This window comes from Haliotis asinina, chromosome 8 (assembly GCF_037392515.1).
Source record: "Haliotis asinina isolate JCU_RB_2024 chromosome 8, JCU_Hal_asi_v2, whole genome shotgun sequence".
Classification (NCBI taxonomy): Eukaryota; Metazoa; Mollusca; class Gastropoda; order Lepetellida; family Haliotidae; genus Haliotis; species Haliotis asinina.
Window position 1 is genome coordinate 66503264 of NC_090287.1, and position 12422 is coordinate 66515685.

The 12422-nt window shown below is 42.3% G+C and overlaps 1 protein-coding gene across 2 annotated transcripts in view; it reads left to right on the forward strand.

Annotated features, from left to right (window-relative positions):
• Positions 1 to 12422, forward strand: part of LOC137294423 (dnaJ homolog subfamily C member 4-like) — a 43098-nt gene that overhangs the window by 17029 nt on the left and 13647 nt on the right. For both annotated transcript variants that reach the window (XM_067825431.1, XM_067825432.1), the window contains exon 5: positions 4852 to 5040. In XM_067825431.1, the coding sequence (XP_067681532.1) occupies positions 4852 to 5040 (189 nt within the window). The remainder of the gene's footprint in view (positions 1 to 4851; positions 5041 to 12422) is intronic.

Below are 12422 nucleotides of genomic sequence, written 5' to 3' on the forward strand. Positions count from 1 at the left end.
AGCTATGTGCAGGATGGGATTATTGGCAGCTATTGGAAGGACGTGTTATTGGCAGCTATCGGTAGGATGGGATTATTGGCAACTATTGGAAGGACATGTTATTGGCAACTATCTGTAGGATGGGGTTATTTGCCGCTATCTGTAGGATTGGGTTATTGGCAGCTATGTGCAGGATGGGATTATTGGCAACTATGTGTAGGATGGGATTATTGGCAGCTATGTGTAGGATGGGATTATTTGCAGCTATGTGCAGGATGGGATTATTGGCAGCTATTGGAAGGACGTGTTATTGGCAACTATCTGTAGGATGGGGTTATTGGCAGCTATGTGTAGGATGGGATTATTGGCAGCTATGTGCAGGATGGGATTATTGGCAGCTATTGGAAGGACGTGTTATTGGCAACTATTTGTAGGATGGGGTTATTGGCAGCTATGTGTAGGATGGGGTTATTGGCAGCTATTGGAAGGACATGTTATTGGCAACTATCTGTAGGATGGGATTATTGGCAGCTATTGGAAGGACGTGTTATTGGCAGCTATGTGTGGGATACGGCGATTGGCAACTATCTGTAGGATGGGGTTATTGGCAGCTATGTGTAGGATGGGATTATTGGCAGCTATTGGAAGGACGTGTTATTGGCAGCTATGTGTAGGATACGGCTATTGGCAACTATCTGTAGGATGGGGTTATTGGCAGCAATTGGTAGGATGGGGTTATTGGCAGCTGTTGGTAGGACATGTTATTGGCAACTATCTGTAGGATGGGATTATTGGCAGCTATGTGCAGGATAGGATTATTGGCAGCTATGTGTAGGATGGGGTTATTGGCAGCTATTGGTAGGATGGGATTATTGGCAGCTATCTGTAGGATGGGATTATTGGCAGCTATTGGAAGGACATGTTATTGGCAACTATCTGTAGGATGGGGTTATTGGCAACTATTGGTAGGATGGGGTTATTGGCAGCTATGTGTAGGATGGGGTTATTGGCAGCTATCTGTAGGATGGGGTTATTGGCAACTATCTGTAGGATGGGGTTATTGGCAACTATTGGTAGGATTGGGTTATTGGCAGCTATCTGTAGGATAGGGTTATTGGCAGCTATGTGTAGGATGGGGTTATTGGCAGCTATCTGTAGGATGGGATTATTGGCAACTATTGGAAGGACATGTTATTGGCAACTATCTGTAGGATGGGGTTATTGGCAGCTATGTGTAGGATGGGGTTATTGGCAGCTATCTGTAGGATAGGGTTATTGGCAGCTATTGGTAGGACATGTAATTGGCAACTATCTGTAGGATGGGATTATTGTCAGCTATGTGCAGGATGGGATTATTGTCAGCTGTGTGTAGGATGGGGTTATTGGCAGCTGTGTGTAGGATGGGGTTATTTGCCGCTATCTGTAGGATGGGGTTATTGGCCGCTATCTGTAGGATGGGATTATTGGCAGCTATTGGAAGGACATGTTATTGGCAACTATCTGTAGGATGGGGTTATTCTCAGCTATGTGTAGGATGGGATTATTGGCAGCTATGTGTAGGATGGGGTTATTTGCTGCTATCTGTAGGATGGGGTTATTGGCAGCTATCTGTAGGATAGGGTTATTTGCCGCTATCTGTAGGATGGGGTTATTGGCAGCTATCTGTAGGATGGGATTATTGGCAACTATAGGAAGGACGTGTTATTGGCAGCTATGTGTAGGATGGGGTTATTGGCCGCTATCTGTAGGATGGGATTATTGGCAGCTATTGGAAGGACATGTTATTGGCAACTATCTGTAGGATGGGGTTATTTGCCGCTATCTGTAGGATTGGGTTATTGGCAGCTGTGTGTAGGATGGGGTTATTTGCCGCTATCTGTAGGATGGGATTATTGGCAGCTATCTCTAGGATAGGGTTATTGGCAGCTATGTGTAGGATGGGGTTATTGGCAGCTATCTGTAGGATAGGGTTATTGGCAGCTATTGGTAGGACATGTTATTGGCAACTATCTGTAGGATGGGATTATTGGCAGCTATGTGCAGGATGGGATTATTGGCAGCTATGTGTAGGATGGGGTTATTGGCAGCTATTGGTAGGATGGGATTATTGGCAGCTATCTGTAGGATGGGATTATTGGCAGCTATTGGAAGGACATGTTATTGGCAACTATCTGTAGGATGGGGTTATTGGCAACTATTGGTAGGATGGGGTTATTGGCAGCTATGTGTAGGATGGGGTTATTGGCAGCTATCTGTAGGATAGGGTTATTGGCAGCTATGTGTTGGATGGGGTTATTGGCAGCAATCTGTAGGATGGGATTATTGGCAGCTATCTGTAGGATGGGGTTATTGGCAGCTATCTGTGGGATGGGATTATTGGCAGCTATCTGTAGGATGGGATTATTGGCAACTATTGGTAGGGTGGGGTTATTGGCAACTATTGGTAGGATGGGGTTATTGGCAGCTATTGGAAGGATGTGTTATTGTAGGATGGGGTTGTTGGCAGCTATCTGTAGGATGGGATTATTGGCTGCTATTGGAAGGACGTGTTATTGGCAGCTATCTGTAGGATGGGATGGGGTTATTGGCAGCTATGTGTAGGATGGGGTTATTGGCAGCTATCTGTAGGATTGGGTTATTGGCAGCTATCTGTAGGATGGGGTTATTGGCAACTATCTGTAGGATGGGATTATTGGCAGCTATTGGAAGGACGTGTTATTGTCAACTATCTGTAGGATGGGGTTATTGGCAACTATTGGTAGGATGGGGTTATTGGCAGCTATTGGTAGGATGGGGTTATTGGCAGCTATGTGTAGGATGGGATTATTGGCAGCTATGTGCAGGATGGGATTGTTGGCAACTATTGGAAGGACGTGTTATTGGCAGCTCTCTGTAGGATGGGGTTATTGGCAGCTATCTGTAGGATGGGATTATTGGCAGCTATCTGTAGGATGGGATTATTGGCAGCTATTAGAAGGACGTGTTATTGGCAACTATCTGTAGGATGGGGTTATTGGCAACTATTGGTAGGATGGGGTTATTGCCCGCTATCTGTAGGATGGGGTTATTGGCAGCTATGTGTAGGATTGGGTTATTGGCAAATATCTGTAGGATGGGATTATTGGCAACTATTGGAAGGACGTGTTATTGGCAGCTATGTGTAGGATGGGGTTATTGGCAGCTATCTGTAGGATGGGATTATTGGCAACTATTGGAAGGACATGTTATTGGCAACTATCTGTAGGATGGGGTTATTGGCAGCTATGTGCAGGATGGGATTATTGGCAACTATGTGTAGGATGGGATTATTGGCAGCTATGTGTAGGATGGGATTATTTGCAGCTATGTGCAGGATGGGATTATTGGCAGCTATTGGAAGGACGTGTTATTGGCAACTATCTGTAGGATGGGGTTATTGGCAGCTATGTGTAGGATGGGATTATTGGCAGCTATGTGCAGGATGGGATTATTGGCAGCTATTGGAAGGACGTGTTATTGGCAGCTATCGGTAGGATGGGATTATTGGCAACTATTGGAAGGACATGTTATTGGCAACTATCTGTAGGATGGGGTTATTTGCCGCTATCTGTAGGATTGGGTTATTGGCAGCTATGTGCAGGATGGGATTATTGGCAACTATGTGTAGGATGGGATTATTGGCAGCTATGTGTAGGATGGGATTATTTGCAGCTATGTGCAGGATGGGATTATTGGCAGCTATTGGAAGGACGTGTTATTGGCAACTATCTGTAGGATGGGTTTATTGGCAGCTATGTGTAGGATGGGATTATTGGCAGCTATGTGCAGGATGGGATTATTGGCAGCTATTGGAAGGACGTGTTATTGGCAACTATTTGTAGGATGGGGTTATTGGCAGCTATGTGTAGGATGGGGTTATTGGCAGCTATTGGAAGGACATGTTATTGGCAACTATCTGTAGGATGGGATTATTGGCAGCTATTGGAAGGACGTGTTATTGGCAGCTATGTGTGGGATACGGCGATTGGCAACTATCTGTAGGATGGGGTTATTGGCAGCTATGTGTAGGATGGGATTATTGGCAGCTATTGGAAGGACGTGTTATTGGCAGCTATGTGTAGGATACGGCTATTGGCAACTATCTGTAGGATGGGGTTATTGGCAGCAATTGGTAGGATGGGGTTATTGGCAGCTGTTGGTAGGACATGTTATTGGCAACTATCTGTAGGATGGGATTATTGGCAGCTATGTGCAGGATAGGATTATTGGCAGCTATGTGTAGGATGGGGTTATTGGCAGCTATTGGTAGGATGGGATTATTGGCAGCTATCTGTAGGATGGGATTATTGGCAGCTATTGGAAGGACATGTTATTGGCAACTATCTGTAGGATGGGGTTATTGGCAACTATTTGTAGGATGGGGTTATTGGCAGCTATGTGTAGGATGGGGTTATTGGCAGCTATCTGTAGGATGGGGTTATTGGCAGCTATCTGTAGGATGGCATTATTGGCAGGTATTGGAAGGACGTGTTATTGGCAACTATCTGTAGGATGGGGTTATTGTCAGCTATGTGTAGGATGGGATTATTGGCAGCTATGTGTAGGATGGGGTTATTGGCAGCTATGTGTAGGATGGGATTATTGGCAGCTATTGGAAGGACGTGTTATTGGCAACTATCTGTAGGATGGGGTTATTGGCACTCATGTTGAGTGGTGTCTTGTGTCTGAGTTGTTGATAGATTCATGAATCAAACTGTGCAAGTATTTAAAAGATATTTCAATGCATACTTTAGCCTAGATGCATTTTTAACACTATGTGGTAAAACTGCCATGTTTGATTTCATTGCTGACCAGTGTTTGATCCTGACAGTGTCTAGCTTCTTGGTGTTTTAGGTACACTGCTGGGGAGCCCTTCTGGGATGAGACCATCTGGCACATGCGAGACCGCAGCAAGGATGCAACATATGAAGACAAGTCTTACTATGGAATCCGTGGCATCAAGAAAGTGTCCAACTTCTCCATTGTTGCCTGCTGCATGGGCCTGATGTTGATAGGGGCTGTGGTTCACTACTTTGCCATTGTGTAAGTTCCATGGCTTGATGTTGATAGGGGCTCTGATAGGGCTCTGAACTACTGTTTTGAACATCTCCATTGTAATCCATTATCTTCTGATTTGACCTGCTTCAAATTCATCTTGACATTCTTTCCTTCAGTGTCATGTTATTGATCTTTGTCAGTCTTCTGTCTGCCTGTCTGTCAGTCCATGAGTGTATCAGCTTGGTAGCACCAAGCTTCTCACAAACTACCAACAGGAACATTGTTGTCCTCCATGTCACTGCATACTTGCTTTTATTTGTACAAATGTTTTCAGCCTAGCCTTTGTGTAGAAATCTTCGTCAAGAGGGTCTATTGGTAGATTCAAGTTTTCATAGCATGTGTCCACATGGGCACAATGTGTGAGGCCCATTTTCTGGTGTCCCCCTCCGTGATATTGCTGGAATATTGCTAAAAAGCAGCGTAAAACTAAACTCACACACACACATAGCATGTGTAGTTTCATAAATCAGTATACAAGATGGCCTTCTGCAACAACATGATGCATAGTGTTGTACAAACAGTGTGTTTCTCACTGCATGACTTGGGGTATGGGCAGGATGAGCAGCTTGTACACAGCCTGCAGAGTTTGACTGTGGCTGCCAGGTGAAGGCAATCATGTGAGAAAGTAGAGGGCAGTAGAATGGCTGGATTGACTGGTCATACCTTATTGTTCCTGGCTTGCCTTTCTTCAAGTGTTCTTCTCATAGTCTGTTGGCCCTCTCCTGTTGCCTCTCCTACCTGCTTCTAAATGACTAACAATCTGTGTAGGTCACACAGACGTAATTGCATGTCTCTTGTCATAGTTTACTGAGCTAGACAAGTGTGTGCAACAAATAGTTGCACATCATGACAGTTACATACAGTATGATGTATAACAAGCCAGTAACACTTTCTGCTGATATGGGTAACACTTGTACCCGATACAAGTAACACATAGTCCTGATACAGATAACACATGCTCCAGATACAAGTAACACATGCTCCTGATACAGATAACACATGCTCCAGATACAAGTAACACATGCTCCTGATACAGATAACACATGCTCCTGCTACAGGCAACACATGCTCCTGCTACAAGTAACACATGCTCCTGATACAAGAAACACATGCTCCTGATACAGGTAACACATGCTCCTGATACAGATAACACATGCTCCTGATGCAGGTAACACATGCTCCTGATACAAGTAACACATGCTCCTGATACAAGTAACACATGCTCCTGATACAGAAAACACATGCTCCTGATACAGATAACACATGCTCCTGATACAGATAACACATGCTCCTGATACAAGTAACACATGCTCCTGATACAAGAAACACATGCTCCTGATACAAGAAACACAAGCTCCTGCTACAAGAAACACATGTTCATGATACAAGTAACACATGCTCATGATACAAGAAACACATGCTCCTGATACAAGAAACACATGCTTATGATACAAGAAACACATGCTCCTGATACAAGAAACACATGGTCATGATACAAGTAACACATGCTCATGATACAAGAAACACATGCTCCTGATACAAGCAACACATGCTTATGATACAAGAAACACATGCTCCTGATACAAGAAACACATGTTCATGATACAAGAAACACATGCTCATGATACAAGAAACACATGCTCCTGATACAGGTAACACATGTTCATGATACAAGAAACACATGCTCCTGATACAGGTAACACATGTTCATGATACAAGTAACACATGCTCCTGATACAAGAAACACATGCTCCTGCTACAGGTAACACATGCTCCTGCTACAGATAACACATGCTCCTGCTACAAGTAACACATGCTCCTGCTACAGGTAACACATGCTCCTGCTACAGGTAACACATGCTCCTGATACAGATAACACATGCTCCTGCTACAAGTAACACATGCTCCTGCTACAGGTAACACATGCTCCAGATACAAGTAACACATGCTCCTGATACAGATAACAGATGCTCCTGATACAGATAACACATGCTCCTGCTACAGGTAACACATGCTCCTGCTACAGATAACACATGCTCATGATACAAGTAACACATGCTCCTGCTACAGGTAACACATGCTCCTGCTACAGGTAACACATGCTCCTGATACAGATAACACATGCTCCTCCTACAGGCAACACATGCTCCTGCTACAGGTAACACATGCTCCTGCTACAGGTAACACATGCTCCTGCTACAGATAACACATGCTCCTGCTACAAGTAACACATGCTCCTGCTACAGGTAACACATGCTCCTGCTACAGGTAACACATGCTCCTGATACAGATAACACATGCTCCTGCTACAAGTAACACATGCTCCTGCTACAGGTAACACATGCTCCTGCTACAGGTAACACATGCTCCTGATACAGATAACACATGCTCCTCCTACAGGCAACACATGCTCATGATACAGATAACACATGCTCCTGCTACAGGTAACGCATGCTCCTGATACAGATAACACATGCTCCAGATACAAGTAACACATGCTCCTGATACAGATAACAGATGCTCCTGATACAGGAAACACATGCTCCTGCTACAGGTAACACATGCTCCTGCTACAGATAACACATGCTCATGATACAAGTAACACATGCTCCTGCTACAGGTAACACATGCTCCTGATACAGATAACACATGCTCCTCCTACAGGCAACACATGCTCATGATACAGATAACACATGCTCCTGCTACAGGTAACGCATGCTCCTGATACAGATAACACATGCTCCAGATACAAGTAACACATGCTCCTGATACAGATAACAGATGCTCCTGATACAGGTAACACATGCTCCTGCTACAGGTAACACATGCTCCTGCTACAGATAACACATGCTCATGATACAAGAAAGACATGTTCATGATACAAGTAGCACATGCTCATGATACAAGAAACACATGCTCCTGATACAAGAAACACATGTTCATGATACAAGTACCACATGCTCCTGATACAGATAACACATACTCCTGATACAGGTAACACATGCTCCTGATACAGGTAACACATGCTGCTGATACAGATAACACATGCTCATGATACAGATAACACATGCTCATGATACACATAACACTTGCTCATGATACAAGTAACACTTGCTCCTGATACAAGAAACACATGCTCATGATACAAGTAACACTTGCTCATGATACAAGTAACACATGCTCATGATAAAAGTAACACTTGCTCGTGATACAAGTAACACTTGCTCATGATACAAGAAACACTTGCTCATGATACAAGAAACACATGCTCATGATACAAGTAACACTTGCTCGTGATACAAGTAACACTTGCTCGTGATACAAGTAACACTTGCTCATGATACAATAAACACATGCTCATGATACAAGAAACACATGTTCATGATACAGTAAACACATGCTCATGATAAAAGAACACATGCTCATGATGCAAGTAACACATGTTCATGATACAAGAAACACAGGCTCCTGATACAAGTAACACATGCTCATGATACAAGAAACACATGCTCCTGATACAGGTAACACATGCTCATGATACAAGAAACACATGCTCCTGATACAAGTAACACATGCTCCTGATACAAGAAACACAAGCTCCTGATGCAAGAAACACATGCTCATGATACAAGAAACACATGTTAATGATACAAGAACACGTCCTTCTGATACAAGAAACACATTTTCATGATACAAGTAACACGTGTTCATGATACAGGAAACACATGTTCATGATACAAGAAATACATGCTCCTGTTTCAAGACACACATGTTCATGATACAAGTAACACATGCTCATGATATAAGCAACATGTTCATGATACAAGAAACCCATGTTCATGATATAAGAAACATCTTCATGATACAAGAAACACATGTTCATGATAGAAGAAACACATGCTTCTGATACAAGTAACACATGCTCATGATACAAGAAACACATGCTCCTGATACAAGAAACACATGCTTATGATACAAGAAACACATGCTCCTGATACAAGAAACACATGGTCATGATACAAGTAACACATGCTCATGATACAAGAAACACATGCTCCTGATACAAGCAACACATGCTTATGATACAAGAAACACATGCTCCTGATACAAGAAACACATGTTCATGATACAAGAAACACATGCTCATGATACAAGAAACACATGCTCCTGATACAGGTAACACATGTTCATGATACAAGAAACACATGCTCCTGATACAGGTAACACATGTTCATGATACAAGTAACACATGCTCCTGATACAAGAAACACATGCTCCTGCTACAGGTAACACATGCTCCTGCTACAGATAACACATGCTCCTGCTACAAGTAACACATGCTCCTGCTACAGGTAACACATGCTCCTGCTACAGGTAACACATGCTCCTGATACAGATAACACATGCTCCTGCTACAGGTAACGCATGCTCCTGATACAGATAACACATGCTCCAGATACAAGTAACACATGCTCCTGATACAGATAACAGATGCTCCTGCTACAGGTAACACATGCTCCTGCTACAGGTAACACATGCTCCTGCTACAGATAACACATGCTCATGATACAAGTAACACATGCTCCTGCTACAGGTAACACATGCTCCTGCTACAGGTAACACATGCTCCTGATACAGATAACACATGCTCCTCCTACAGGCAACACATGCTCATGATACAGATAACACATGCTCCTGCTACATGTAACGCATGCTCCTGCTACAAGTAACACATGCTCCTGATACAGATAACACATGCTCCAGATACAAGTAACACATGCTCCTGATACAGATAACAGATGCTCCTGATACAGGTAACACATGCTCCTGCTACAGGTAACACATGCTCCTGCTACAGATAACACATGCTCATGATACAAGTAACACATGCTCCTGCTACAGGTAACACATGCTCCTGCTACAGGTAACACATGCTCCTGATACAGATAACACATGCTCCTCCTACAGGCAACACATGCTCATGATACAGATAACACATGCTCCTGCTACATGTAACGCATGCTCCTGCTACAAGTAACACATGCTCATTATACAGATAACACATGCTCCTGATACAGGTAACACATGCTCATGATACAAGAAACACATGCTCCTGATACAAGAAACACATGCTCCTGATGCAAGAAACACATGCTCCTGATACAAGAAACACATGTTCATGATACAAGAAACACATGCTCCTGATACAAGAAAAACATGCTCCTGATGCAAGAAACACATGCTCCTGATACAAGAAACACATGTTCATGATACAAGTAACACATGCTCATGATACAGGTAACACAAGCTCATGATACAAGTAACACATGTTCCTGATACAAGTAACACGTTCATGATACAAGTACCACATGCTCATGATACAAGAAACACATGCTCCTGATACAAGTAACACATGCTCCTGATACAAGAAAGACATGTTCATGATACAAGTAGCACATGCTCATGATGCAAGAAACACATGCTCCTGATACAAGAAACACATGCTCCTGATACAAGAAACAGAAACACATGCTCATGATACAAGAAACACATGCTCCTGATACAAGAAACACATGTTCATGATACAAGTACCACATGCTCCTGATACAGATAACACATACTCCTGATACAGGTAACACATGCTCCTGATACAGGTAACACATGCTGCTGATACAGATAACACATGCTCATGATACAGATAACACATGCTCATGATACACATAACACTTGCTCATGATACAGGTAACACTTGCTCCTGATACAAGAAACACATGCTCATGATACAAGTAACACTTGCTCATGATACAAGTAACACATGCTCATGATACAGGTAACACTTGCTCGTGATACAAGTAACACTTGCTCATGATACAAGTAACACTTGCTCATGATACAAGAAACACATGCTCATGATACAAGTAACACTTGCTCGTGATACAAGTAACACTTGCTCATGATACAATAAACACATGCTCATGATACAAGAAACACATGTTCATGATACAATAAACACATGCTCATGATAAAAGAACACATGCTCATGATGCAAGTAACACATGTTCATGATACAAGAAACACAGGCTCCTGATACAAGTAACACATGCTCATGATACAAGAAACACATGCTCCTGATACAGGTAACACATGCTCATGATACAAGAAACACATGCTCCTGATACAAGTAACACATGCTCCTGATACAAGAAACACAAGCTCCTGATGCAAGAAACACATGCTCATGATACAAGAAACACATGTTAATGATACAAGAACACGTCCTTCTGATACAAGAAACACATGTTCATGATACAAGTAACACGTGTTCATGATACAGGAAACACATGTTCATGATACAAGAAATACATGCTCCTGTTTCAAGACACACATGTTCATGATACAAGTAACACATGCTCATGATATAAGCAACATGTTCATGATACAAGAAACCCATGTTCTTGATATAAGAAACATCTTCATGATACAAGAAACACATGTTCATGATAGAAGAAACACATGCTTCTGATACAAGTAACACATGTTCATGATACAAGAAACACATGTTCATGATACAAGAAACACATGCTCCTGATACAAGAAACACATGTTCATGATACAAGAAACACATGTTCATGATACAAGAAACACATGTTCATGATACAAGAAACACATGTTCATGATACAAGAAACACATGTTCATGATACAAGAAACACATGCTCATGATACAAGAAACACATGCTCATGATACAAGAAACACATGCTCATGATACAAGAAACACATGCTCATGATACAAGAAACACATGCTCATGATACAAGAAACACATGCTCATGATACAAGAAACACATGTTCATGATACAAGAAACACATGCTCATGATACAAGAAACACAACCTCCTGATACAGGTAACACATGTTCATGATACAAGAAACACATGTTCATGATACAAGAAACACATGTTCATGATACATGATACACATGTTCATGATACAAGAAACACATGTTCATGATACAAGAAACACATGTTCATGATACAAGAAACATGTTCATGATGCAAGAAACACATGTTCATGATACAAGAAACACATGCTCCTGATACAAGAAACACATGCTCATGATACAAGAAACACAACCTCCTGATACAGGTAACACATGTTCATGATACAAGAAACACATGCTCCTGATACAAGAAACACATGCTCCTGATACAAGAAAGAAACACATGCTCCTGATACAAGAAACACATGCTCCTGATACAAGAAACACATGCTCCTGATACAAGAAACACATGCTCCTGATACAAGAAACACATGCTCCTGATACCAGTTAGACATGCTGATAACACCAGTAACACATGGGCAATAAAAGTT